Source organism: Camelus ferus, chromosome 15 (genome assembly GCF_009834535.1).
Source record: "Camelus ferus isolate YT-003-E chromosome 15, BCGSAC_Cfer_1.0, whole genome shotgun sequence".
Classification (NCBI taxonomy): Eukaryota; Metazoa; Chordata; class Mammalia; order Artiodactyla; family Camelidae; genus Camelus; species Camelus ferus.
In genome coordinates, this window is record NC_045710.1 from 21,161,161 (window position 1) to 21,187,551 (window position 26,391).

General features: G+C 47.3%; 1 protein-coding gene across 1 annotated transcript; it reads left to right on the forward strand.

The window, feature by feature from the left end:
* The first annotated feature begins 590 nt into the window (after positions 1-590).
* On the forward strand, positions 591-26,095 carry LBH (LBH regulator of WNT signaling pathway). Its single transcript, XM_006183162.3, has 3 exons — positions 591-837; positions 3,428-3,530; positions 23,510-26,095. Exons 1-3 carry the CDS (start codon positions 812-814, stop codon positions 23,696-23,698), a joined length of 318 nt encoding a protein of 105 aa, XP_006183224.1. The 5' UTR covers positions 591-811; the 3' UTR covers positions 23,699-26,095.
* Positions 26,096-26,391: the final 296 nt, after the last annotated feature.

The window sequence follows — 26,391 nt, forward strand, 5'->3', positions numbered from 1 at the left end:
GGGGATAGAGGAGACGTGCCTCGGGCGCAGCGATCGAGGTGCTGCGAGCGAGGATGCCTGGGAAAGGCCTAGTTTGGGGGATGAACGCTGAAGAGGAGTCCCGAGGTGGTGGCTATGGACTGCTAGTGGGTGGAAAAGGGGGCGCTGGTTAAGGGATGGCGCCCTTCCCTGGCGTAGGGCCAGCTCTGAGCGGTCACAAGCGGAGCCTGCCCGGGCGCCCTCCTCACACCACGTCCTTTGCCCCCAAGCACCCCCGGGGTGTGTGCAGGGAGAGGGGCGTCGACGCCGGCGGGATTGTAAACGCGAAGCGGCGCTGACTTTGAACTCCGGCCCCCTTGCGTGCGTGTGTGCGCGCGCGTGTCCACGCGCGTGTCTGCCTGTGTGAATCGTGGGGAGGGGGTCGGGCTACAAGCTGCAGCAAACCACGGCTCTCGGGGAGCGGAGCCTAGCGCGCCCCCGAGCCGCCGCCTGCCGAAGCTGAGAGCGCCGAAGCCATTCATGATTTTGGTGACGTTATTCCAGGAGTGGGCGAGAGAGGGCGGGGCCTCCCGGGGCCGAGCCCCGCCCCCGCTCCTATAAATACGGCTTCCTGGGCCCTTTGTGGGGCTGCGAGCTCGGTGGAGAACTGAGAGCTCCGTCTTCTCTGCTGACGCCGCTGGCGGTGGGGCTGTCTCCAGGAGGCGGACCGGCGAACGCCCAGTGCCCGCACTCGGCTGCCTGCCGCGCCTGTCTGCGCCCGTGACATCCTTACACGGGACGCAGTGACCGTTTTTAAATCACAAGGGCGTGGGTCAGGCTCCCCTAGGACTTCATGTCTGTATATTTCCCCATTCACTGGTAAGTATCCTGCGCCCTCGGCGGGCATCTGTCTCGTGGCCGTGGCTGCGGGTCCCGGGCGCCTGCTCGCTCCGGTTCGGGTGCGAGGGCAGTGAGCGGCGAGGGCGCCTGGCATTAAACTGCTGCCGAAGCCCGTGCAGGAGTCAACGTCAAGGTTGCAAAGGTGGGGGTGGGGGGAGGTGGTGCTGAGCATCCAGACAAAGGAAGTGAACTCGAAGCCCTCACTTAAGTGACAGCTGGGAGGGTGTGTATATGGTGGTGGTGGTGTTGGGGGGTGGTGCGGAACCAGGGGTCACAGCTGAATCCAGTTAATAAAACCCCCTATGCGGAGGGCTGCAGGAGGCGCGCGCCCTGCCTGGCGCAGGGGGCTCCTGCTCTCCCTGGGCCCCTCCCCTTTTCCTTTTTGTTTGCATGCAAGTCTCGGCGTCGAGGCCGGCGGCAGAGGGGCTGAGCTGGTGCAGCGGCGGCGTTTGCAGAGCTCCGAGGGGTGGGGGAAAACGCTCTCCCCACACTTAACCCGGCTGAAACCACAAGCAGCAGCACAAGCTGTCGTTGCACCCTCTCGATCCCTTTCCTCTCCATGGCCCCTAAACCCGACGAGCATTTATGGGGGCCCGGGCTGAGGAGGAGCCGCCCTCACCGGGCCCGGCTGGAAGGGGCCCTGGCCGAGCGGGGGAACGCGGAGATTTGCACCCAACCCCGGCTGGGGCTGGGAGGGATGCGCTCTGGGCGTCCGGTTCGTTGCGGAGCGAGGCCACGGGCCGCTGGGACTTGCGCGCAGGCTGCTGCTTCCTCCCTGCGCTAGGGAAGAGGAAGAGCGGTCGGGGGGCGAGCGCTGGCGGCCCCAGAAGCGCGCTCTCAGGTGCCGGCGCGGAAAGTCGGGCCCCTCGGGCTCCAGCTCCGTGCAGTCCTCCTCAGCAGAGGAACCGGAAAGTTCATGCTTCTTACTTTAACTTTTCGCGGCCGCGCATAGCCGTGAGCGAGAAGTGAGCGCCCTGAAACCTGATTAAAAGCCTGGAGAGAGCCCGGTGGGCGCTCTTCTGGCCAATTTCTCTGGGGGTCGGCGGTAGCCTTTCCATGACTCAGGAGGAAACGGACTTCGGAGTCCTGGCTCCCGACCTTAAACTTGCCCGGAAACCCAGCATCTTCTCTTAGTTTTCCCTCCCCCATCCTAGTCTGGCTCTTTTCAGAGAGGAGACTGAACTCTCATAACAAAGTGAAAATTTCCTCACGCCTGAGGCTTGCAGTGTCCTTCTTCTTCTGAGCGCCCCTTCACTCCCTCCGTGGTATCTGAGCAGCCAGGTACCATATGGGTGAGACTTGGAAGGCCTTTGGACGCTGTGTGCCCCTGGCCACTCAAAACTTGCTAAGATGGGTGTTAGGGCCTATCAGAGTTATCGTCCCCTGAGAGATTAAGGTTTGGAATTACTTTACAGTTGATGAGCATTTCAGTTTGCAATGCCCTCCCCCTAGATTAGTCTTTTAGCGTAACTGTGAGATATGCATAATTAGTATCGTGGTAACAGCCTAACAGGGCACCTGCGGCTCAGAGAGGTTATATGACTTGTTCAAGAACACACTGCACTTGACTGGCAGAGCTTGGACCAGAACCTATCGCTTCTGTTTCCAAATCCAATGCCGTTTCTACTCTATGTAGGAGCCATAAAATGAAGAAGAGTTTGGTACTCCTGTTTCCTTAGTCTTTCTAAAGCCTATCCTATTTTTTTTTTTAAATCACGTGTAAAGGCATGATGGTGAAAATACTGGATGTTATGTGGCCGGTACGTTGACTTCGGTATGTGCTACTTGGCATTACACATTCGGGACCCTGTATGTGCCCATGGCTTGTGTGAGGATAATGGAGCATTTGTATCCTGCTTACGAAGTACAAAGCACTTTCACATGTCAGCCATTGGTGGGCCAGCTTGGCCCCTCTGGAAATTTCCTTTGCAATCAGAGTCCAGGCATCCTTAAGGCTTTTAATCCAGGGGATGTTTTTCAAGCTGTGAGCTGCAGCTGCTGTGGCTGTGGCTGGAGAAGGGGGTTGGATTGCAGATGTGAAGCTTGCAGAGAGCTGACCCCTTGGGGCTTTAAGTGGGACATTTTGCAAAAAGGAACACCAGAGAGACAGAAATTTAGGAAGGCAGCATTATTGAACTTGGTTTCCCTGAGTTTGACCTGCTATCATTATGTAATAATAATATTCAGTTCCCCTAGAGACGGGTTGAATTGGTGTTAATATAGATAGATGGCCTCAGCTACCTACTGTTTTGTTTTTTTTTTCTAGTTCTGTCACTTAAAAGAAAATCCAGAGTCACTCTGTGCCAGTGGGGACAAGTACAGGAGAGGAGGGAAGAGGAGGTTCGCAGAGTGGTTTTCAGACAATGAGCTTTGTTGGTGGAGGTTGAGAGCTTGATTCTCTGGGCTTGTAAGGTGCTTCCTCGGGGCATGAGCTTGTTTTTCTGAGAGTTCTGTTTCGAACACCTCTCATCCTGCTTCCAGACAGTCCCCTGCTCTAAGAGCAGGATGCACCGAGAGTAGGAATGTGAAAGTGTGTGTGTTTGTTAACTTGTTCTGGGTTTCTTGGCAGCCCTGACTATCTGAGATCGGCCAAGATGACTGAGGTGATGATGAACACTCCATCCATGGAGGAGATTGGCCTTAACCCCCGAAAGGATGGCCTTTCCTACCAGGTGAGTTCATTACTGGCTTTCTTCTGGCTCTTAAGAGCCTGGTGGCTTATGCCAGGGCTGGAGGCAGACTTGATTCTATATCCCAGTGCCACTTGTAAGAGCTATGTGCCCTTGAGAAACTCCCCTAATGCCAGTCTTCCTCTGTAAAATGGGGCAACAATAGTCTTCATCTAAATTGTGGTGAGATTCAACATGATGAAATGACACGTATAAGGCATTCACAGTGCCTGGGACACAGTGAGTGTTCAGCAAGCATGAGGCAATGTTATTAACTAGTCGTCCTGGTTGCTGTGGACTCTCCCCCTCACAGTGGCAAAGGGGAAGTGATTTGTGCAGTCAGTTCAGACCAGAACTTCCCTTCCCAGCTGTGCCTTGGGCAATAACAACATCACTGTGAGGGGCAGCTTATGGAGAAGGGTGGTCTGGTGGAGGAATGGCTGTGCCAAATGCTTCTTTCTTCTTCTGGTTGATGGTTGACCAACTGATTCCAACAGGGTTAATGTTCAAACTACTTAGAGTTGAGGAGACCTTTCCCCAAAGGGTAGCTATCTCAGGGATGTGATTGCCGCAATCCAGCTTAGAGATCATCCTGTGTGGTGGATCCAGAATGCATAAGGACCAAACAAGTGGCCTAAGTATCCCCTTCAGGTTCTCAGCCCAGTGCTGGTTCTGGCTGGCCATGTGCTTTTCAGTTGCCCCTGGCTGACTGCAGAGACCTTCACATACAACTGGGGCAGTGAGCTGTCTTCAGATTTCCAAGGAGAGTGTCTAGGTTATTACATTTGGGCGAGGAAAGAGTCTGTTTTTAAGCAAAGACTTTGGAGCTAGGGAAATTGTGCAGGATGGCTGGCCAGGGAAGATAAATAGTGTGATGGGCTCATTCAGCAGATAGTAACTGAATGCCCACCATGCCCTTTACAAACGTTACTCATTCACTCTTGACTGTAGCTCTGAGGTGGGAATTCTTGTTCTATTTCACAGATGAGGAAACAGACTCAGACTGAGTGGATGACTTGGGTCTTGGACTCCAAAGCCTCGCTTTTCTGATGTATCACGTGTCTGTGCCTTGGGGCTGGGTCTTGGCTAGAATCTAGACTGGCTCTGGGTAGTCACTCCTTACGACCATCCAAGGCCATTTGTTTTGTAAAAGAAGTAGAAACTAGGAAGCTGAGTGGGTGTGATGGAGGGAGCGTGATCAAAGGGAGGCGACATGAAAGCTAAGGTTGGGTAAGGTAACTTGGCTGGTGACAGCAGAGTCACCTCAGACATGCTGGGGAGGTTCAAGAAGGCCCTTTGTTGTGTGTCAATATGGCTAAGCACCTTGGCTGGCTGGAAATATGTATTAGGTAGCCTGATGGGGTCCAGGGGGAGAGGGGGAATACCCTTTCCTGGTTGGTTTTATACCTTCCACCCCCACAGTGGGTCTGAGAGAGGCAATTGGAGGCCCACAGCCTGTAGGAGGGTAGAAGTTTCCTGACCCACTGGCTGGGGTGTTTTTGGATACCAGTTTCCAAGCCGCTGAATCAGAGTGAATCTCTTTGTGGTTACAGGTGAGTTTTTTTTTTTTTTTTTCAGTTCTGGGTTTTAGATTTCCATCACAGAACCTTTCCAAACACAGCCTTCGATATATCCTGTGTATGCTTTTTATATTCTCCTTTTGAACACGTCCCAGGATAAAGGGCCAGGTCCTACAGGGCAGTTTTCTTCACTTTCAGATCATTCTACTGGATCTGAGGATTATTGCCGGTGATGATGGAGAAGGGGCTGCAATGCTGGGTGAGGACAGCTGACTTGGGGCTGCAGTGGCAGGAGGAAAATAAAATCACTTCTGTGCTCCTGAAATAACTTGTTGCTGCCTAAGAAAAGGGCCCTCAAATCTTCCCTTGTGGTGCTAGAGTGAAGGCCCAGTTTTCTGTCAGGAAATCTGTCCCTGCTACCTGAGTGGTGGCTACTACCCAGTTCCAAAATATCTTACCTAGAACTTCAAAGCACTCTGTCACAAGATTTTGTCACAGGACTTCAGAAAGTTCTTCTGGTTGCCTGATGAAGAGAAAAGGGGGAGGTGGTTATCTTCAACCAAGCAACATTTATTGGGTACTCGCTGTATGTAACGTGCTATGCTGGGCACCTTAGGGAGGGTCCAGGGCCCATGTGGGAAACCAGTATCTACATAACTGGAGCACAGGCAGTCTGGTGGGACAATACAAAAAGCTACGGTCAACCCAGGCATGTGTGGCAATCAGAAGGCTTGGGAAAAGGCAGTCAGACTGGGGCTGGGCGTTGAAAGAAAATTAGGACTTTGAGAAGGCACCTCCATCTCTAATTTTGTTGCACCTTCAAATACCGCTTGACTTGCTTCTGTTTAGGCCAGCTGCAGGGCTCTGCAGAGAGCTACTCTGACAATTGTCATATGACTGATATTCTCTAGACCCACTCAAAGCCAGTGCCATCCGATTAAACACATTCCCACCAGAGCTCTGGGGACTGGTTGGAGCTGCACTTGGCCAGAGCCTGTTCACTGTGCATGCTCAGGCTGGGCTCAGATCTGGGGTGGGAGGTCTCCAAGCTCTGTTCTTGGCATTTGTCCTGAGGGTAATAATAGTACATGGCTTTTACTGCGACCTGCTTTTCCAAGGAACTAAAAGTGGGAAGGAGACATCAATCTTGACTTGGCAGATGAAATAGAATCTCAGACTTGTGGTTTGACCTTGAAACAAGGTTGTAAAATAAATAGGCACACTGGACTTGGTCAGTCATTCCCCCACCTTCTGGACCTACCCAGATGAAGCTTTCCCGATTTCTCTGTCCCAGATGTGACCTTTCTTCTTCTAACACCTGTGGCATTTGAGCTTAAATGATGCTGCCCTGATCCTGCCTGACCTTCTCCCTGTCCAGGTCTCTGAGGGCAGGGGATGACTTATTCCCTCTTTGTGTGCATCAGCCATCACCCCTCTAATACCCCTCCCCAACCCACGGTGCTTGCCGGCCCAGGGCCTTCACAGAGCAGGTGCTAAGTGGATGGTGGTTGTCTCAGTGAAATCAAGTCTCTTGATTCTAAAGCTGGCCACCTTCCCCTCTGCCATAGGATTTTTAAAGGGCCTTCTCAGACTCCGATAGATGTCTTTTTATCCCCTGAAGGATTCAGGTAAGCCCTATCTCTTGTGCTTAGGAAGTTAGTGCCATTTTATGAGCATGTATAAAAATCAACAGAGCTGGTGCCTTATGTCGTCTTAACATTTATTTAGAGAGTCAATTCAATATGCAAAATCCATGTTGGCACTCTCACTTGGCATGAATTATGACACCTTGCCGGGTGGGTGAGTAAACGGTTACTAGAAAGTCTTGAGTACGTTTTGGGCGGGATGTGGGTGGCGGCCAGCTCATGGGGCTGAGTGGGAGGGTCTCCATGAGGATGTTTATGTCCCTGCTGTCTGCAGCTCCCTCCCCACGCTGTGTCTGTGGGCCTCCTGTTCTCCGGCTCATGGGACAGGAATGTCTGTGCCTAATGCCTTCTTACTTTTCCTAATTCAAGAAGGCGGGTCAGTAGCTGCCTTGCAGGGCCCTCCTCTGACTTCCAGGGGCTCTAAGAATGTGGCATTTCCGAATGCCTCGCTGGCTGGGTCTCCTTCCCTGCTGTGCCCGAATGGTCTGGGCCCTGAATGGGGAAGGGTCCTGAGTGTTTGCCTGTGGACACTGATGCTGCCACAACCCAAGGGCTATGATAGTCTGGCCTTGCTGCCTCACTTCCGCCAGCACAGCACAGCATGCTGAGGCTTCTGCAGTTTTATCGCCCATGCTAAGTTCTAGACAGAGATCTGGCTCCATGGTTTTTATTTAAAACTGTTCCTTCTAAAGCAACTGGACCAAGATGATAACTTTTATCCTTCCCAAGGCTCTCTAAATTCCTCTCTGATCAGCACACATGTCCCTCACTGGTCGCCCATTGTATTCCTCCTGCTGTTCTTGGTCACATACTCCTACCATTTGACATCCACCAGTCAGGCAGGCAGGGGGAAGCCAGGGAGGATGCACTGTAAACCAGAGGTGCTAATTCTGCACTCACCACAGTGTCCCATGTCCTGGGCCTTGCTTTTGATCTGCAGAGCTAAGATCTTCCCTGCATCTTCCCATGCATTTGTCTAGACAGAGGGAGGGGTATCCTGGTGTTTTATATGATAGGGAGGAGGGACAGTGGTGGGTGACCTCTTCCTGCCACAGCCCTGTCTTTTGTTTCTTGCAGTCTGAGCCTGTGTTTTGGCTCTGCATTAGGGTGGGTTCAAAACACCGTGCTGGCTGGGAGCTAGCCCCTCCCCAGATGGGACCTCTGCCTTTTCCATCTTCAAGGCCCAGCAATAGCCAACTCCTTCATCTCCCCTCCTCACTCCTTCTCAGAAGCAGCAACTCCTCTCTCAAAGAACAGGCTCAGTTTAACAGCTAAGGTCAGGCAGCAGTTCAGAAACACTTTCTCTTCACTCCTATCTCCGCTGAGCTTTTCTTTACGAGACCCCCTGAGCCTGGCTTCCCTGTTCCCACCTTTGTAAATGCAGATGTTGAAATCATTGGTGGGTTGAGGTTCCTGAGTGCATCTCTGCTCCGTCTCCCACAAGCCCCTGCTCACAAGGCCACTCCAGGTGGAGTTCATCCACTACCTTCGTGTCCTCATCTTTGTGCCCTTGTCTGATTGGCTACCCACAGCTGGGTACCCAACTTGTTCTCGAGAGTTTCGGAGGCCCTACTGAGCAGCTGCACAGAAGTCCCACATTCACCAGGAAATCGTCTTTCACATCAGACTTTAAAAGCCTCAGTTGTCCCTGGAGAGACATAAAGCTAAAATTCCAAAGCACTTGGCAGGAGACGTCCAGCCATGGACACGCCACATTACTGGAATCCCAGTGAGTTTTCTTTCTCCTATTCCTACCCCATCCCCCTGCTCCCTGCTTAGTACAGTTCATAAGAATGTGATGCAAAACAGGCAGATAAGGCCACACAGTTCAGAAGCACAAGGAGCCTGTTTCTTTGAGTGGCATTAGGCCTGTATCTGCACGTGCTGCCTCTTTTTGAGTCAGTGCCCACGTTGGTAAGGTCTCGTCTACTTTGTATGAGGGATCCAGCACCTCCCTTCCAGTGCCCAAAGCCTCAATACAAACTTGGTGTTCACTGTTTTAGAACGCCACTGGGTGAGGGCCTGCAGAAGGCTGGAATTATTCCCATGCCCCCCCCCCCCAACACACACACACACACCGTGGTCACAACAGTGAGTCTGTAGCACAGCCAGGGAGAGAACAAGCTCGCTTCACTTCCCAAGACAGCATGTCACACACTAGAGCCACACAGCCCGGCCTTCTCTCAAAGGGCCTGTGTTAGGCCAGAGGCCTCTCCATCGGTGGTGCGTTCATCACTCTCCAGACCCAGGCTCTGTGTCTTAGATGGCTCTTTGTTCCCACGATGCTCAGTGCAGTGTCCTGCAAATAGTTGCTTAATGATGCTTTGTGATTGATTGGACCCGACCGCTCTCCCTTTCCTACACTGAGAATTATCCCTCTACCTTGGCCATCCCGTGGCATGGATTTTTATAGGATCAGCATTTTCTCTATGCCAACCCAGTCTCCCAAGTTGGATAGAGAGGAGGATTGGGCCATTAGGGAAAGGGATGAGTTTGGGTGGTAAATCTTGTGCCTGGAGCCAAGAGCTATTCCTGGGTGTCTAGTGAATGTCCCGAAATGATCTTTCAGGCCCAAGTCCTGAAATAAAATCCTCGGAGGGTAAAGACAGGCCTTCATCTGTATGGGGCTCAGAGTTGCCAGGGCTTCACTCCTTTTCAGTCTCCTAGCTGCTGTGCCCCACTGGCTGCCTCTCACCTCACCACCCACCCTTCCGTTGTCCCTGAGCCCGGCTCAGGAGGATGCTCTGTCAGTCAATCAAATCCTGTGTCTGCTCCTTAGTCTTCGTCTGGGGGAGGGCCCCTTATTGCACAGACCTGTCTTAGAAAAAAATTAAAATTTGTTAAAACTTTCTCCAGACCATTGTCCAGCTAGCCTTTGACCTCAAGGGAAGTTTGGGGGCTCCCTCAGCCCCCTCCCTGGTAGAATAAATTGCCTTGCACTGTCAGAAGTTCCTTTTAGGTAAATTGTATAGAAGAGGCACCTGAGCACTTGGCTGGAGCAACGCTGACTATTTGCAGCTTGGCCAGGAATTGTATTGGAGCCAGCGAGAGGGAAGGTTCTGGACCTCTCAGCCAAAGTAGAATTGGCCTGAGCAAGGAGGGCAGTTAACCAGCCTCAGTCCAGAGAGGGTTGGTCTTTAGGTCTGACTTTCTCCTAACGTGAACCTGAAGGTAGTTTCCAGGCAGAATTAATAATATGCCTTGGATTCATTGTCTGCCTTTGCTCTGTAGAGCTTGAAACACTCGTCTACCCTGGATTGGAGAGGCATCCTTGGTTTTCCCAAGTTCCTAAGCATTTTCTCCAGAAACAGCCCTGTTTATAAGCTCTAATTTGTCAGTAGGAGAGCATTAGCCCGAGGTGTGTGGGCATCGCCAAGCTCAGCCGCTGATCCCTGTGGACAGAGCCTGAGATGCCTACCGAGGTGTGCACGCTCACATACACACACACTGTTACGTGAACTCACACACTCACACTTACTCATGACCGAAAGGGCAGACAGCGGAATGTTAATAGCGGTTGTTTTAGGTCAGAGTGCTGTAATTATAGGAAAATTTTCTTTTCCTTCCTACCTTTTTGAGTAATTTCATATTTTCGGTAAAATTGGCGTATTTTATCATTCTTATGCTTACTTTTCAAATTTTTAAAGTAACATATGCCCATTATGGAATTTTTATTTTCTTCTTTAAACTTTTTGTTTTCCAGTCACCACAATCTCACCATGAGTGACTCTCAACTGTTAACATTTTAGCATCTTTTCCCTTCTTTTCCATAGCGCTTATATTTTTATGGGGCCAAGATCACAGAGTTGTGTTCTGCTTTTTTACTTAAAGGTATGAAAGTCAGCAGCATCGCATCATTAAAATTTATCTTAAAAATGCTTTAAAGCCTGCATTTTAATAATTGCACAATGTTATATCACAAAGTTACAACATGATTTTTTCATCAGTCTTCAATTACTGAATTTTAAAAAATTTTATACATTTTCTTTTATAAGTAATGTGATAATTTATATGTAATTTTACATATAAATTTTTTATCCATAGTTTATACTATTTCCTGAGAGTGGAGACTGAGAGTAGAATTTCTGAGTCAAAAAGTATAAGTGTGTGTATGTGTGTGTTATTATAAAGGTAATATTAATTCCCTTTAGAAATTTAGGAAAATATAGAGAAGTACAAAGGACAAAAATGCCCATATTCCCATCACTGAAACATTTTGGTATGTTTACTTCCAGTATTTTTCTATGCATTTTTATTAAAAAATAAAATTGAGATAATACTGTATATTCTAAGTCAATTTTTTCCCACTTAGTATAATATTGTGACTGTGTTCCTGTCATTTGGTTTTCTTTGTAAAACCGCATTTCATTTTGTTATGTACCACTTATTGCTGAATATTTAGGTTGTGGCATATTTTATTCTCACAGAGAACACTGCTTTGAACATCATTTTACACAAATCTCTGCACAGGTCTGATTTGTTTCCTCGGAATGAATTTCTGGAAGTAGAATTACTGAATCAGAGAGACTCAACTTCATTAAGCCTCTTGATTGTATATTTCCTTAAAAACAGAAAACAAAGAAAAGAGTTTATCATAATATAAGCTTCCAGCATTGAAAGCTCTAGCAAATAGAATCTCAGGGGTGTAAAATCTATATCGATGGGATAATGGAGGAACTTTGTGGAGAGAAGTCAGAAAGGTGTTTGGTCATTTTAAAGGGTTTGGGAGATGTTGTACATCTTCCTCTAGCTTGTTAATTGCTTATTTTGAGCAGAGATTATGACAATTAAGATGTTTAGGCAACATTTTGTCAGCATTGCCAAACGGCCGGGGAGCGTATTCTTGTCCCATAGTGGGAAAATTGATGTGCTCTGTGGATTACTGAATGCACATGAGTCCGTGTTTGCCCTACTCATCTCCTTTATTCTATTAATGACATTGGAGCACCATGTGACCTTGAGGAAGACCAGAGAAGCTGCCTCAGCCTGGAGCCCCAAGAAGGTTGACCAGATGTACATTTAGTCCCCAGACCCACTTTGGTTTTCCTGGGGTTCTAGGTCTGGCTCATGAAATAAGTCATGGTTTAGAAATATTGCTTCCCTGGAATTAAAGATAAACAGGCTCTTAGAGGTAGATCTGAACATAACAGAAGTGTTGGGCCAGTGTTCGAGGGGCTTCCACCAATAGCATTGCAAGGCTCTAGGTTCCTTGCAACAAGTAAACAGCCTAGGCCAACATTCCAGTAGGGTCCACCTATGCCTGGTGGTTTACAAAGTTAATTTAGGTGTTACACAGACAAACTTTAAAAATGTTAGTGTATTTTATGGTTACTACCTATGACAAGTAATACTAATTTTCCATTTATGTAGTGAAAGAGTTTTATTTAAAAAAATATGTTTTAAACAAGTGAGTCAATGAAAAATGCAATGGAGCCATAGTGTGTACATGGACAGGAGAGAATAGTGATGGTGGTGTCTGCCTTCCTGAGGCTGGCATCACTGTTCTTACCATGAAGGAATTTTTTTTTTCTTGAAGGGTTGAATGTGTCCTCTTAGATGGAAGCACTCTTAAAGCTCAGCTAATACTAAGTTATGATTTCTGTATTTCTTTGGTCTCTTGCCCCTTGGATATGGCAGCAGAAGCACCAGGAACCTTCTGGCTGTTTTCCTTGGCACCCTAATATTGGGGGTTTTAACCCCAAATTTCTTCTTAATAATGTCCTGTGTATACACCTACTTCATGTTTTAACAAAGTGTTAAAACCAGAGGGTAGCTGTCCTGGGGTTCACACAAACTTTCCAAGGGATGTGCCAACAGAGAGCATTTTGGGGAAATCAATTTCCACATCTTCTGCTTCCTTCTGTTGCTTTTCTAAAACTGCATTTCCTGAAGACAGGCTTCACTAGTTTTCTTTCCCTACCTTTCCTGTCAAGATTGCCCTCTACCCCTTTTATTAAAAGGACCTGATTCTCACTTTCCTGAATCTTTTTAAGGTGTCTTTTTCCCAGGGTGTAGAAACCTTAGGGCCATCAAACAAATGGGCCATTTAAAATGTTACTGTCTAAGAAGCTTTGTAAATCCCACCTATCTACTGCAATAAGAAACCAATAAAAATTACTTTTTTGTCTAATACTTACATGTGGTATGTTTATGATCACTTTTATACTAATAGCTGCAATAAGCCAATCCAGATTTTTTTTTTTTTTTACTCATAAGCCTTAGGGTCATGGGACAGAAAAACATTTCAAGTCAATTTGTATACATAAGTACATCTTTTTACTGCAGAGAAGTATGGAAAAAGCTAAAGAAGACTAAGTACTTTTAAACATGAAAATATATTAAGATAGAATTCTATGGAGCAGTAGAATAGAAAGACATTTTTAGGTAGAGAAAGGAATAAGATTTGACTTAAGAGCTTGTTTATGAGTTTTTTTTTTAATACATGGTAGTTGATATCAAATTGCTATGGTATTTATAAGCCATTAGGTATATATTTAAAAGAGTGGTATAAAAGTTTTGTTTTAAAATGGTAATATTTGTAATGTATCAGAAGCGTTATGTGTCAATTTTCAAAGATTTGAAAGGAGACAGAGGTTATCAAAATTCTTTCAGGGAGTATGCCAAGTTTGGAGATTGTGGATTTAGACACTCTCTTTGGGATCAAAACTGTGGTACTGCAGCATCTCGGAGTGGGAGGGCACCTTCAAGACTGGGCCAGTCTCTTTCAGACAGGAATGTGGTCTACAGTAATATGGCATTGGGTCACTGCATGTTCTTTGGACCCTGCCAGTGACACCGAGCACAGAACCTCTCAGCACAGCAGATTGTGGACTACGAATCTGGAGAACTGATTTCTAATCTTGGCTTTGCCAGTATCTGTCATCTCAGGCAACTCACATCACCTTTTTGGGCCTTGATTTCCCCGTCTGTAACAGGGAGAGTTGATTCTATGATTTTTTTGTTAGTATATTGTATGATGAGGTGAAATCTTCCATCCTGACCCTAAATCAGCCCCCTAGAGTTAAAAAAAATCTCTCTCCTTCATGGCAACCTTTCAGATATTTGAAGGAACCTTTTATGTTCCCATCAAATTTCTTCCAATTTTAAAACATATTATCCTTCAACCTTGACTTACGGAATCATCTTCATGAGGGTTTTTTCTCTAGGCCATTGGTCCTCAAGTTGTTTTTATCTCAGTCCCTTTTGCATTCCTAAAAGTTATTTAGGACCCCCAGAGATATTTGTTTCTGTGGGTTATATCTTTTGATATTATAACAGTGTTTAAAATTTTTATTATTTATTACTTCCTTTAAAATAACAATAAAACCATTACATGTGAATATAAATAACCATTTTTAATAAAAATAAATATATTTTCCTAAATAAAAAAGTTTATCGAGAAGAAAGGTTTCACATTTTTGCAAATCTGTTTGGTATCTGGCTTAATAGAAGACAGTTCAAGTCTTATATCTGCTTCTGCGTTCAATCTGTTGTGTATGTGTTAGTTGAGGTAAATAAAGAAAATCTGGCCTATGCAGATATGTAGTTAGAAAAGGAAGAAATATTTTAACAGCCTTTTCATATATTTTTCTTTGCTATTTCAGCAAAACTCAAGTGGTAGTTTCTTAACGGCTAGTGGTAATGAGGAATCTAAACCCTTATCAATGAACTTTCTGTACTCTTACATTAAAATTCATTAGTCTGTCTTGCACTTTGAATGAATCTTTTACACAAGCTTGGTTTCATAACGTGCCACACTGATCATTAGGAAAATATAGGTTCACTGAGTTATGCAGATCTTCCAAATGATAACACATTTCATTATACAATATCAAAAAAAATCACATTAGTTAATATCTTCACTGGTCTCATCAGAAATTCTTCAAGTAATAGGAAACTATCAAGCTAATGGTGGCTGATACAAGTTTTCCAAAATTCTAATTTTTGCTTGAGACCTCAGTTTTTATCATTGGTACCAAATACCATCAGTCATTTTCTCTGAAATGTCAGGCTTCTATCTGCCAAATACCCAAGTCTGAATAACCATGGTTTGCTGGTCAGTCATTCTTTCAACTGAAAATGGAGTTCCATGGAAAAAGTGGCTAGTTCAGCTTGCAAGTCAATCACACAAGTGCTTTTCTTCCAGACAACCGTGGTGCTCTGACATGCACCAGAAGTGTTTTATGCCAACTTTCCATTCCATCATGTAGAATATTGAAACAACATGTACTTGTTTTTAAAACCCCTTTATTGTGGCATAATTCCTCTAGAGTAAACTACACATATTTCAGATGTACAATTTGATGAATTTTGATAGATGTATACACCTATAAAACAACCACCACAATCAAGACAGCAAACATTTCCATCACTCCCCAAGAGGTATAAATTTCAAACTCCCAATTTATCCCTTCTTACCCTCTTTACCCCCTGGTAACTGTAAGTTTGTTCTCTATGTCTGTGAGTCTGTTTCTGTTTTGTAGATAAGTTGATTTGTGTCGTTTTTTTAGATTCCACATATAAGCAATATCATGTGGTATTTTTCTTTCTCTTTCTGGCTTCCTTCACTTAGAATGATAATCTCAGGGTCCATCCATGTTGCTGCAAATGGCATTATTTTATTCTTTTTATGGCTGAGTAGTATTCCATTGTATATACATACCACAACTTCTTTATCCAGTCATCTGTTGAGGGACATTTAGTAAAACAACATGTACTTAAGAATCAGTATTTCATAAAAATTAATCTTTATTGCTTCAGCTAGGACATGAAGTTTTTTGTTTTGTGAGATGGTGAGGAATACAATGAGGACAAGTACAATTTGCTGCTGATCATTAGTTCTTGCTAAAGTACCAGCAATTTCACCCACCATTCCTTTTTATACCATTAGTGCAAGTATCAACACAGGAAAAAAGGTCAATAACATCTTAGTATTATTAAGAAAATATTTTGACTCTATGGACACTCTCTTCTGGAAAGGACCTTGGGAACTGAGCTTTGAGAACCACTTCTCTAGACTGAACGGACTGTGTCTGATCAGAGGACAGCAGGACATCACCTCCCTGTTAGTGTAAATGGCTTCCATGAGGTGAGCAGACCTCTAGGAACGTAGGACAGTTAGATCCAGTGTTTTTGCATCAATACTGTAGTTATGACCAACTAAAATCTCCAGGCCTCTTTTCCTGGACCTACTATCAAGCAAGGCTTCCTATTTGGGAGGGGGAAAAAGAGTTTTTAACTTAAAAAAAGACAGATAAATTAGCTGATGACCTCACTTTGGGAAAAGGTGAGTTGGAAGTGATGGATGTCATCCAAGTGGACATTTTCCACAGATGGTGGAAAGGGAGGTGCAGCTGCGGACTGGGGAATCCTCAGCCTAACATGGACAGGTGAAGCCAAGAAGCTGCCTGAGTCCAGAGAAAAGCCTAGGGTGACACCAAGTTCAGGGAGGGCACATGGAAGGTGAGGTTACACAGGTTAGGTGAACCTAAGGAGGGTCATGAGAATGAGGGGAGAGCTTAAGTCCCGAAGCAGGCTGCCCAGGTAGTGTTCTGCAGAGGTGGTGGTGACTGAAGTCCAAGCAAAGGCCCTGGGGCTGGGCTGTAAGCAAGTCCTTAGAGACTTGAAAGAGTTGTTTCCATCCAGGGATGGGTTTGGAAGCCCTGTGGTAGAGGTGAAGAAGGGAACCCCAGACAAGGATGAAAAGGCTGTTGGACCAGGCCAAATAATCAAGATTTTTGTCTCCAAAACAAAGAATGAGGGGATGATTGGAAATGGCAGCCATGTCAGTCTGGGCTTTCTGAGAGGGGAGTGTGGCTGTGGGACACCGGTAGTACCGACAGGAGAGATGGAGAGAGGCCATCTCCAGAGGCCCAGAGATGACTGGGAAGCATGTCTTCTTTTCAAAGGGCACCTATGATATAGGTGATAGGATGCGGGTGTTTGAAATCTCTGCTGGATGGCTGCGATCTTTCCTAACCACGCTGGAGAACTTTGAGAGGTGCTCTTTAACATTCCAAAAGGCCCATCAGCTTGCTGGGCCCAGAGTTATCAGCAGCGATTAGTGCTAATTAATTGGAATTTGGAACTCTTGACTTGCAGGATGGGTGTGTGTTTGGGAGATGTTTATGAAAGATGGTGTTTATCCAGAGGATTTCCTTTTCTTTTAAGTTTCTAGGCTGGAGGCTTAAGCATCTTTAATCCAAAGGAAGGAGCTCCAACAGTTGTTATAAAGCCCCAAGTCTCTGCTCAGGCCTCCCAAAGGGTTAGTGAGATACCAGAGAAGGGTAGGAGAGGGTGAGGTGGATGTTCTGTAACCCAGTCCAGGAGAGATTCAACCGAGGTGATTCTCAAGGATGGAGAATGAGGTCACTAGCATCAGAGTGGAGACGGGAGAATGTTCTTTCCCATCCCCTGAATCCAGTTAGTAGCCACTGTCCCTTTGCTATAATTCTTTCTGTTCTTACCAGCCACACTTTGAAAAGTCAGTAAAATCCAAATAATGATTGATGATGATAAAATAGCAGGAGGCAAGGATTTCAAAGAACATATTTCTTGCCTTCACATACTGTTAGGGACAAAAAGCAGGCTGTACTTTTCTTTTGAATTAGCTACTGCTCATTCATTCAGCCTTTGGCAGAGAGCAGGATGCTGGTAGAGATCTGCCCATTGTTATAAACCAGCCCCTCCTAGGAAGGAATAAACACACAAGGCCAATCCATTGTTGTTCTCCAGGAAAAATAAGAAACCCAGGCCCCTGCAGTAGGCTGGGGGTGGAGGAGGGGAGTGTGCATAATGGGAAGACTTCTAGCTATAGGGGCTTCCACTGAAAGGCCAGCATCTGGACACGGCAGTGGCTTCCATTCCAGCTGGCCTAACCCGATCCCTGAGAAAAGAGAGGCACTGGAGGGGAAGTGATGAAGTCACCACTAATTCTCCAAAGAACTTGGCCTAGAACTTGTGAGCATGAGCCCAGGAGTGCTGCTGATTTGCTCCTGCCCAAGCCACACAGCTACAGACTTCCTAGTCCCTCACTCTAAATGCTTCCTGGGGACCTCAGCTTTACCTAGTAAGAACCATCATTAGGAATTTAAAGTTCACAGAACATGTTCACACGTAGCTGTATTTGATTCTCTCCAAAGCTCCACAAGGTGGGAATTAGCATCCTAATTTATAAATGAGGAGACGAGGGAGATGGGCCTCCACATCTTTGAGCCTGTTGGGTACCGTGTTGGGCACTCTATCTGAAATATCATGTCGTCCTTCAAACAATACTGTAAAGTAGAAACTCCTTCCTCATTTTACTCAGGAGACAACCGAAAGCTCAGAGAAGTTAAAATGACTTGACCCCAGTCACAGAGATAATCAGACATGGGGACAAGGTAAAAGTCAGATCTTTCAGACTCCTGGTCTACCTGTGGGAGTGGTGCTATGCCCTTGCAGATTTGAGGTTGATTCTCCCCACTCTGGAACCAGAGAGGGGAGAGGCTAACTGTGTGGTTTTGGATGCTGAGGCAGATCCCTCTCAGGGCCTTGGAGAGTGGCCTGGTTATTCACCTCAGGCTCTCTGCCCCACCTCACCTCTCCCCTGCACCCCAGCTCGCCTCTTTCCTCTGTTCCACCCCAGCAAGGAGGAGCAGGATGGCCAAGCTCCCTGGGTCTCAGCTTGCAGAACTGGTCATTAGCCCTTTGTGTCGAGTTAACCACCTTTCGTCTCCTCTGCCTGCTGGTGTCCGCTTTCCCCATTAGCATCTCCCAGTTCTTTGCCCAGCCCTCCACCCTCCTTGTGCCAGCTCAAGTTGTCTGTCCAGGATGATGGCTGAGGGATGCATGCGCATGGGGGAGGGCTGCTCCAACCAGATTCGCTCACATTTTCCATCCCAGGTGCCAGACACCTCTCTCCTCTCCCACCCTAGAGGCAGCCGGGTTTAGGTCACCTGGCTTAGAGGCAGACAGTTGATAGGTAGGCCCCTAAATTTCGGGCCTTTGGGGTCCTGGTATTACTTTTCAGTTCCACTCCATGGGTGAAATGGGAGCCGACTGACTGGCAACTTTTATCCTCAACAAAAGCCTGCTGACTGATTCCTCATCTCCAGGAGCTCACCTTCACCTGAGACTTCTCTGCTCTGACGCTGCCCATGGGGGTCCATCAGCCAAGCATCCTCAGTTTTCCCGAACAGTTCTGCTTTCATTGTTTCCATATTTAACCATTCATTTGTGTGGCTATTTATATTTATATTTACATATTTCATATACATTGATATTAATAAAAATGAAAGGAAATTAAAAATTTTAGCCTCAAGTGCTGAATAGCCACATGTGGCTAGTGTTTACAGTTGGCCAGTGCAGACAGAAAACATTTCCATTATTGTGGAAAAATTCTATTGGACAGCTCTGATCTACACAGCCAGAAATTCCAGTATATTGGCATCCAAACTATATTGCACAGATCATTTCTTCCTAGAAGGTCCTAAAATGCCTTTGACCTTTCAAGTGAACTCATTTGAGTTCCCAAAATGTCAGGGCCTGTTTGAGTTGGAGGCTACCTGGCAAAGGATGCTTTTGAAGAAGTGTCCCCTGTAAAATTCATATTACCAAGTTGAATGCCTGCTATTCCTCCGCAGTGGGACATGCGGGACCTGGGATGTTCTAGGGTTAGGGTTAGGGTTAGGGTGTGTGTGTGTGATCTCCAAGACTTCATTTGCAAAGGAGGGAACTTGATGTCTCTTAGTTTCATCCGAGCCATCATCCCTGGCAGCTGAGTGTGACAGCTGGATGTGGAGTCCAGTGCTGGCGCACAGAGGAAAGGGCAGGGCTGAGAGAAACACAGCTGGGGTTGGATGCTTCTAGATCTGTCCTGCCTTTGAGACTGAGGGTGGGAAATGCCTCTCAGAGCCTCCTTTCTAGGCTTCCTTTCTAGACTTCTTGGAGATGAGCTTTTGCTGCAGAGAGAAGAGAAAAGGATCTTTTTTCCCCCCTTTCCCCTGTCCAGAGAGAAGGGACGCTTTGGGGTAAGAGATTTAACCAGAAGCAGTTTCTTTTTGGAACAAGGGCAGTGCTTTATTCCCTGCCAGTTCCTGCAGGCAAACAGCATGCCAGGCTGGCCTGCCGCCCCAGCCCTACCTGTCATGTGCTTGGCAAGTCTGATTTGAGTCCTTTTTTCCACTGCCTTCCCCACCCCGTCAAATTGCAGTTGCAACCTCTCATTTTTCTGCTGCCTAGATGATTAAAAAGCATGACTTAGTGGAAAAATCTTGACCTCCTTGGGGTCAGCCTCTTAGGCAGCTATTGGAGATAAGATTGTACTAGCAAAATACTCAGCTACGCTTTGCAAGCCTTTCTGTCTGGACGTAAGGAAATGAGAAGCTGTTTGGTTTTGGGTGCGTTTTGTTTGTCTTTGGAGAGAGCTACAATTTTCCGAGGCATAAATTGGTACTATCTGATAATAAAATAAAATCTCTGATGGGAGGGTTAGATTACTACAGTGATTTTTTTAAATGTCATTAGGCTTTGCAAAAAAAAAAAAAATTTTTTTTTTGATGGTGCCTGCTTCAGGGAGCAAAGTTCTCTGGCAACTAAGCAGTATCAGAAGTTCAATGCTCAGACTTCCCCCAAGGACTTAAAAGACTTAATTGTGCAGCTTCTGGTATGAAAGGCATTGTCTGGAGTTATTTTAATTACTGTATTAGTGTTGCTGCTTCTTGCTTGGAGATTGAATACTTACTATAGTCCTATTGAAACTGCTCCAAAGAGGACATTCCAATTTGAATTTAGCATATGTCCTCAAAGCATTTTATCGTCTCTGTATTTGCCAAGGATTTGGACCCATCTAGTAAGACCAGAAGGTCACTTCACTTCTTTTCTTTTTTTTAAATATATTTTTATTGAAATATAATCAGTTTACAATGTTGTGTCAGTTTCTGGAGTACAGCACAATGCTTCAGTCACATAGGAACATACATATATTCATTTTCATATACTTTTTCACCATAAGTTACAAGATATTGAATATAAGTTCTCTGTGCTATACAGTGTAAACTTGTTTATGTGACTTTACTTCTTAAAGGGAGAAACTGAGGCACAGGGGGTTGAGAGGTCTTGGTTAAGGTTATACAAGTGGCATCGAGGACATAGAATCTGGGGTCTATGGCTTGACACTATGTGTTATCAAATGAACACCTCATTTGAAGTCCTGGAGGTCTGAGTTTGGGTCCCTGTTAAGCCACTTCCTAGCTCTGTGGCCTTGAGTAAGTCACTTGCCCTCTCTGTGCTTCAGTTTCCTCATCTATAAAATAGTCATCACACCACGACATACTTCAGAGGATTATGAAGACAGGTCCTGCTCAGCAAATGTGCCTGGCATACCTTCCATCATCATCATCATCCTTACTTTAACATTTTTTTCCCCTATTTTTGGTTAAAGACCCATTCCCAGCTAAAAATGAAAGCACATGTTCTCCACCCTTATTGTCCTCTTCTTCCTTCCTTGCTGCTTGTCTCTTTGCTCTTCCTCAGCTTGAGTGATCAGAATTAGAAGCTGGCTGCCACCTTTCTCAGCTGGGGAGTCACAGGGTAGGCACGGCCCAGGGCTTGAGGTCAGAGGGTGGAGGCAGGGGCTTAGGTCTGTCCTGGGCCAGGCGTCCATCTCCTCTTCCTATGTCTCAGCTCAGTCCTTAAAGATTTAGAACAGCTGTCCAGACTGAGAAGCTCACCTTTTGGACCTGACTGCCCAGATAGTCATCCTGGGGCTTGAACTGGGGCCTCCAGCAGCCAAATGGGCTGTTATAGCCCAGGGCCTTGCCCATCCTCCCTGCTCAGGTTTCTGTGAAATGGGCATGTTGACCCAGTGGTGTCCATTCATTTCCCAGAAGTCACAGGTACTGAAAACAGCAGATCTAGGCTTGAATCCTGGCTCTCCCATGTGACCCTCAGAGCCCCAGGGTCTCTCTGCCCATAGTGGGTGGTGAGGCCTATGGGAGGTGAACTCTGACAGAGCTTTGCAAAGCATAGCATGTTTTCCACTTGTAGGGTTCCCTTCACTCACGTCCAGAGCTTGTGCTTGGAAGGGCCCATGTGTCCTCACCTATAGGGAGGGGCTCCAGCTCCACATGAGAAGTGAGGAGGGGCCCAAGTAAGCCTCTTGACCCTCTCCCTCCTCAGCACAGGGGTCTGTGTGCACAGCACAGTCTGGGGCAGATCTGAGGGCTGGCCGCAGCAGGAAGAGAAAGCCCACAGTGGGGGTCAACTTTCCCCAGGCCTCCCTTCACCCCACCAGCCTAGCCCCTCCATGCCCTGTTCTCCTCCTGGCTGCCACTACGATACTTTTTATAAGCCTTGTTAAGTCTTTAATGATGCCTGGTTGTGCAGCTGGCTTAAGACTTAATCCCCAGCAATAAGGCTTTATTGGATAAATGGTTAATAATCACTCGTCTGTGGGGATTGGGAAAGTTGTATTGAGGCCCGTGATTCCCAGAAGGCCCACATGGCCTGTGACGTGGTCAGGGACTTGCCTGGTACTGCACTGCTTGGGGTTGGGTGCAGTAAGATTGGGCACCCTTGGAGTGCCCTGGAGGTTGGGAAGGCCTGAGTTTGTAGGAGAGCACTTCTGCACCCTCTGAAGACCAGAGCCAGGCACAGGGACACCCCAGGATCTCTTCAAATGTGTGTCTCCACCCTCCCCAGTTTTTGCTCTTTTCTTTTGCTATTAACAAGCTGTGTGACCTTGAGCAAGTCTCCTGACCCCTCTGGGTCTCAGTTTCTTCATCTGTCAAGTGGAGAAGTTGGAAGAGATGGCTTTGAAGGTGCCATGTGATTTCTGTGTGCCCCAGCGCCCCTCTCTCCGGCTCTCGGGCATGTCCCTGAGGGCTGTGAGTGGTGAGGGACTAGCAGCCCATTGGATTAAGTACTTAAGCTGCTGGGCAGAGAATTGGGTCAGCTGTAGTCACAGGGCAGTGTGCGCAAAGGGAATCTGCAGAGCCTGGATTTTATAGCCTGGTTTGGGGTTTCTCCCAGCTCTTGGCAGGGCACACAGTAGGCATTAAAAAATGCTTTGTTGACGGGACTCTAGAAAGAGAAGTAGACTCTCAGGTACGGAACCATCAAGGAGCCAGGCGTCATTCAACATGTAGAAAAGGAGTCTGGGGTTGTGTTCCCAGCTTGCCTGTTTCTGGGGCCACTCCCTCAACCCTGATTTGGCCTTGACTTTACAGTTGCAGTGAGATCAGAACCCATCTCCTTGAGGGGGCAGGTGGTATTGGGGCATAGGCTTGGGAGTCAAATTAGACCTGGGTTTGAATCTCATCCCACCACTGCTCATTTCCAGGCTGAGTGGTTTGTGCAACCTCCTTCTCCAAGAATCTCCCAGGATTCTTTCTAGTAGCATTAGCAGCACCTACATTTCAGCATGACTGTGTTGGGTCCAAATTATACATGTAAAGCGCCTGGTAGCTGGCTCATACCAGATGCCAATAATTATCCTGGGAGGAATTTAATGTTTGGCACTTGTTGTATGCGTTGGCTTTCTTGAGTAAAATGCTTGCTGCAAATGGAGATGTGACTTACTGTGGAATGATGTGATTTTGAGTTATTTTATCTGAAAACAAAACAAAAAATACAAACACTGCTGCGAAAAGTTTCAGCTTCAGGGCTAGTCTGCTAAGGGATGGTTTCATCTGTTGCCCCAGAATCTGCTCCCTGGCTCCTGCCTATATCCTGGCTCTGTCCAGTATCCTGAGGGCTTAGCACGGTCCCTGGTGCACAGCGGGGGCTCCATCCTGCCCGTGTAGGTGACCTGGTTCTGTCTCCACTTTCATTTTAGATCTTCCCGGATCCGTCAGACTTCGACCGCTGCTGCAAACTGAAGGACCGTCTGCCCTCTATCGTGGTGGAGCCCACAGAGGGGGAGGTGGAGAGCGGGGAGCTACGGTGGCCCCCGGAGGAGTTCTTGGTCCAGGAGGATGAGCAGGATAACTGTGAAGAGACAGCGAATGAAAACAAGGAGCAGTAAAGTCTGGCCGGCGCCCCCGGGTCACACCAGCCAGCGTCTGTACCTGAACTGTGTTCTTTCCCACTGCGACGGAAGGAGAGCGTGCGCCACACTAGTTCTGAAAATGGCCAGCGATGGCTTCCGTTTTGCACCTGCAGATCACTGAGTTGGTTTTCTTTTCTTTTCTTTTCCTTTTTTGAGATGTTGGGCAGCAGAGCCCTCTGCGACGACGTGCCAGGCCTTCTGAGAAAGGAAGCTGCTTAGAGCCAGGGTGGGGGTGCGGCGAGGCGGTGCATCTTTGAGATCTTTATCTGAACCCAAGCAGGCTGGGGGCAGTGGTGGGATTCCAGTGGGCTCTGGGCTGGGGGGGTGGGATGGGGGAGGTGCAAAGCCAGCCAGGAACATCCAGGGGTAAGAAAACGAATAGGAGACAGAAGAGAAAATACATGTTGTAAAGAAAACATAGAGCAGAGAAGTCCCGACCCCGCAGCCATTTGCTCTAGCTGCGGGGACTTCTCGCTCCAGTTTCACACACTGTCAGCCTTCGCTTTTATTTTGGGTGTGCTAGTCTGCTATGGGGAGGCAGGTAAGGAGCAGTAGAACCTGGCTGCCTGCAAAGCCAGCTGGAGGTCATGCTGGGAAAGAAAAAAAGTCTCCTAGTTCCTTCCCCACGCCCCTCCCCTCAGGCCCTGGCAGGTGCACTTGCCTGCTGTAAGCCGGAGGGTTTTTTAAGAGGCCGCACCTTTGAGCTCTCCCCTGATTTCATCCTTTTTGCCCCCCAGCCCTTTGGAAGTAGTGAGAGCCCTTCCCACCCTTGTTGGAAGACCGAGGTAGATGCTTCAACACCAAGGCCTCTTTCCAGCGGCTCCCCCTAGACTTGCTCTCTCCCTGAGCCGAGGCCCAGAGCGGTGGGCTCTCCCAGGCCGGCCCTTCCCTCTCCTGCCCTCCACCCTCCTCAGCCCCAGCCACAGCAGTCAGGCCCATGTGGCTGCCAGCCCTGCGGCAGATTCCAGCCAGCCTGACCAGCCACAGCACCCACTACGCTGTGGGATTTTGGCCTTTTTCTGGTGGGAGCTGAGTGGTAAGCAGAGGAGGCTTTTTCTGTTTCTTGTTGGGGGCAGAATCTTTCATGCAGGTCCCAAGAGCTGGCAAAGCCTGGGAATTATTGGATGGCAGTGACTGGCTCTCATGTATTCACCTGGAACTAAAGGGTGTTGTGAAATCCCTGGCTTCTTCCATGGTGTTCCTGAGTGTGGGAGGAGGGTGGCATGGGGGACACCTCCTACTTGTCCCCGGCAAGGGCACAGTTGCATGAGAAAGCTAGCTTGGACTTAGAGCTTCTTATCATAGTTAAAAACCATCTGGAGCTGCAAAGATTGCAGAACAAACTCTTCAAACCATCTCTGTCTCACAGCAGGACAGTGCAGCCAAGAGGTGAGTTCAAGACCCTCCCTGGGACTGAACTCGGCCAACCAAGACACCCACCATGTCCCCTCAGGTCTCCAGTCAGTCCAGGTCGACCCCGGCCAGGACTTGCTTGTTGGGTTTTATTTAATACCTCCAGGTTAGTGTAGGTCTGGAGAACGCTGGGGCAGGAGGACACGTCAGCGGGGCTTGGTTCTTGGAAGCCACTGCTCACCCCCTCACCCCTCGGCCCCCACCCTCTGTGTTGCCTGCTCGTGTTGCACACACCAATGGCAATAACTTCTTCCAGCTCCTCAAGCAAGTGGGAGAGGCCTGCAGCCTGCCCTGCGAGGGGATTTCTCTCTCTCTCTCCCTCTCCACCCGTTTGGGCTGCAGAAAGCCTTTCCTCGCTACTCGCATTCTCTTCCAGCAGCAGTTCTCATCCCGTGTCTCCCTTTGTGGATGGGGTCTTGCCTTTGAAAATCCCATGTTTCTGTGTCCTCCTCTCATCTGCTCCCCTGTATCATCTGTCCCGGTCTTGCTGTGTGATGGTAACGTGCTTGTAAACTGCATAACAAATCTACTTTGTGTATATGTGTGTTTATGGGGGTGGTTTATTATGGTTTATTATTTTTGCTGGTCGCTAGACCCCTTTGTATGACCATGTGGAGTCTGGGCAGGCCAGGGGCTGACAGCTCAAGTCAGGACCCTCAGCAGTGAGCTTGCTGGGGGGACCCAGCTGCTCTTGGACAAGTAGCTGAGCTCCTGTCTGGCCTCCTCTTTTTTTTTTTTTTTTTTTTTTTAGTAACTTGTGTGTATTTCTAACTGATCATATTGGGAAAAAAAAAAAAAAACAAACCCTAGTATTTCAGTAAAAATGCCTGTTGTAAGATGAACCTCCTGTAACTTCTATCTGTTCTTTTTTGAGGCTCAGGGAGAAACTAGCATTTTTTTTTTTCCAAACTACTTTTTGTCACTGTGACAGTTGTAAATAAAGTTTGAAAATGCTTTCCACTCTGGTCTGGTTTCCTTCTTCCTTCCTGCTCCGTTGAAACAAACAAAGCACAGAAGCTGCTCTCGCAGAAGGCTGAGTTCGGGGAAGCCCCATGTGAGGGTCCTTACATATCTTACCTGCTAGTCCTTCTGGGGTCAGCCTGTTCATGATTTTTATTAGCTGGTTGAATGAAAGCAGCTTTTCCTTCTATGCCAGCAATTCTCAACTCTGGATGCACATCAGGGTTACCAGGAGAGCTTTAAAAAATATACAAATACCTGAGTCTTACCCCCAGAGACTTGAATTTCAGTGGCCT

What these genes read in the sequence shown, in the direction of transcription:
- LBH (XM_006183162.3), top strand. Translation starts at nt 812, where the DNA reads ATGTCTGTATATTTCCCCATTCACTG. An exon ending in GTATATTTCCCCATTCACTG is followed by an intron (nt 838 to 3,427) that starts GTAAGTATCCTG and finishes GTTTCTTGGCAG; the next exon opens with CCCTGACTATCTGAGATCGG. An exon ending in AGGATGGCCTTTCCTACCAG is followed by an intron (nt 3,531 to 23,509) that starts GTGAGTTCATTA and finishes CTTTCATTTTAG; the next exon opens with ATCTTCCCGGATCCGTCAGA.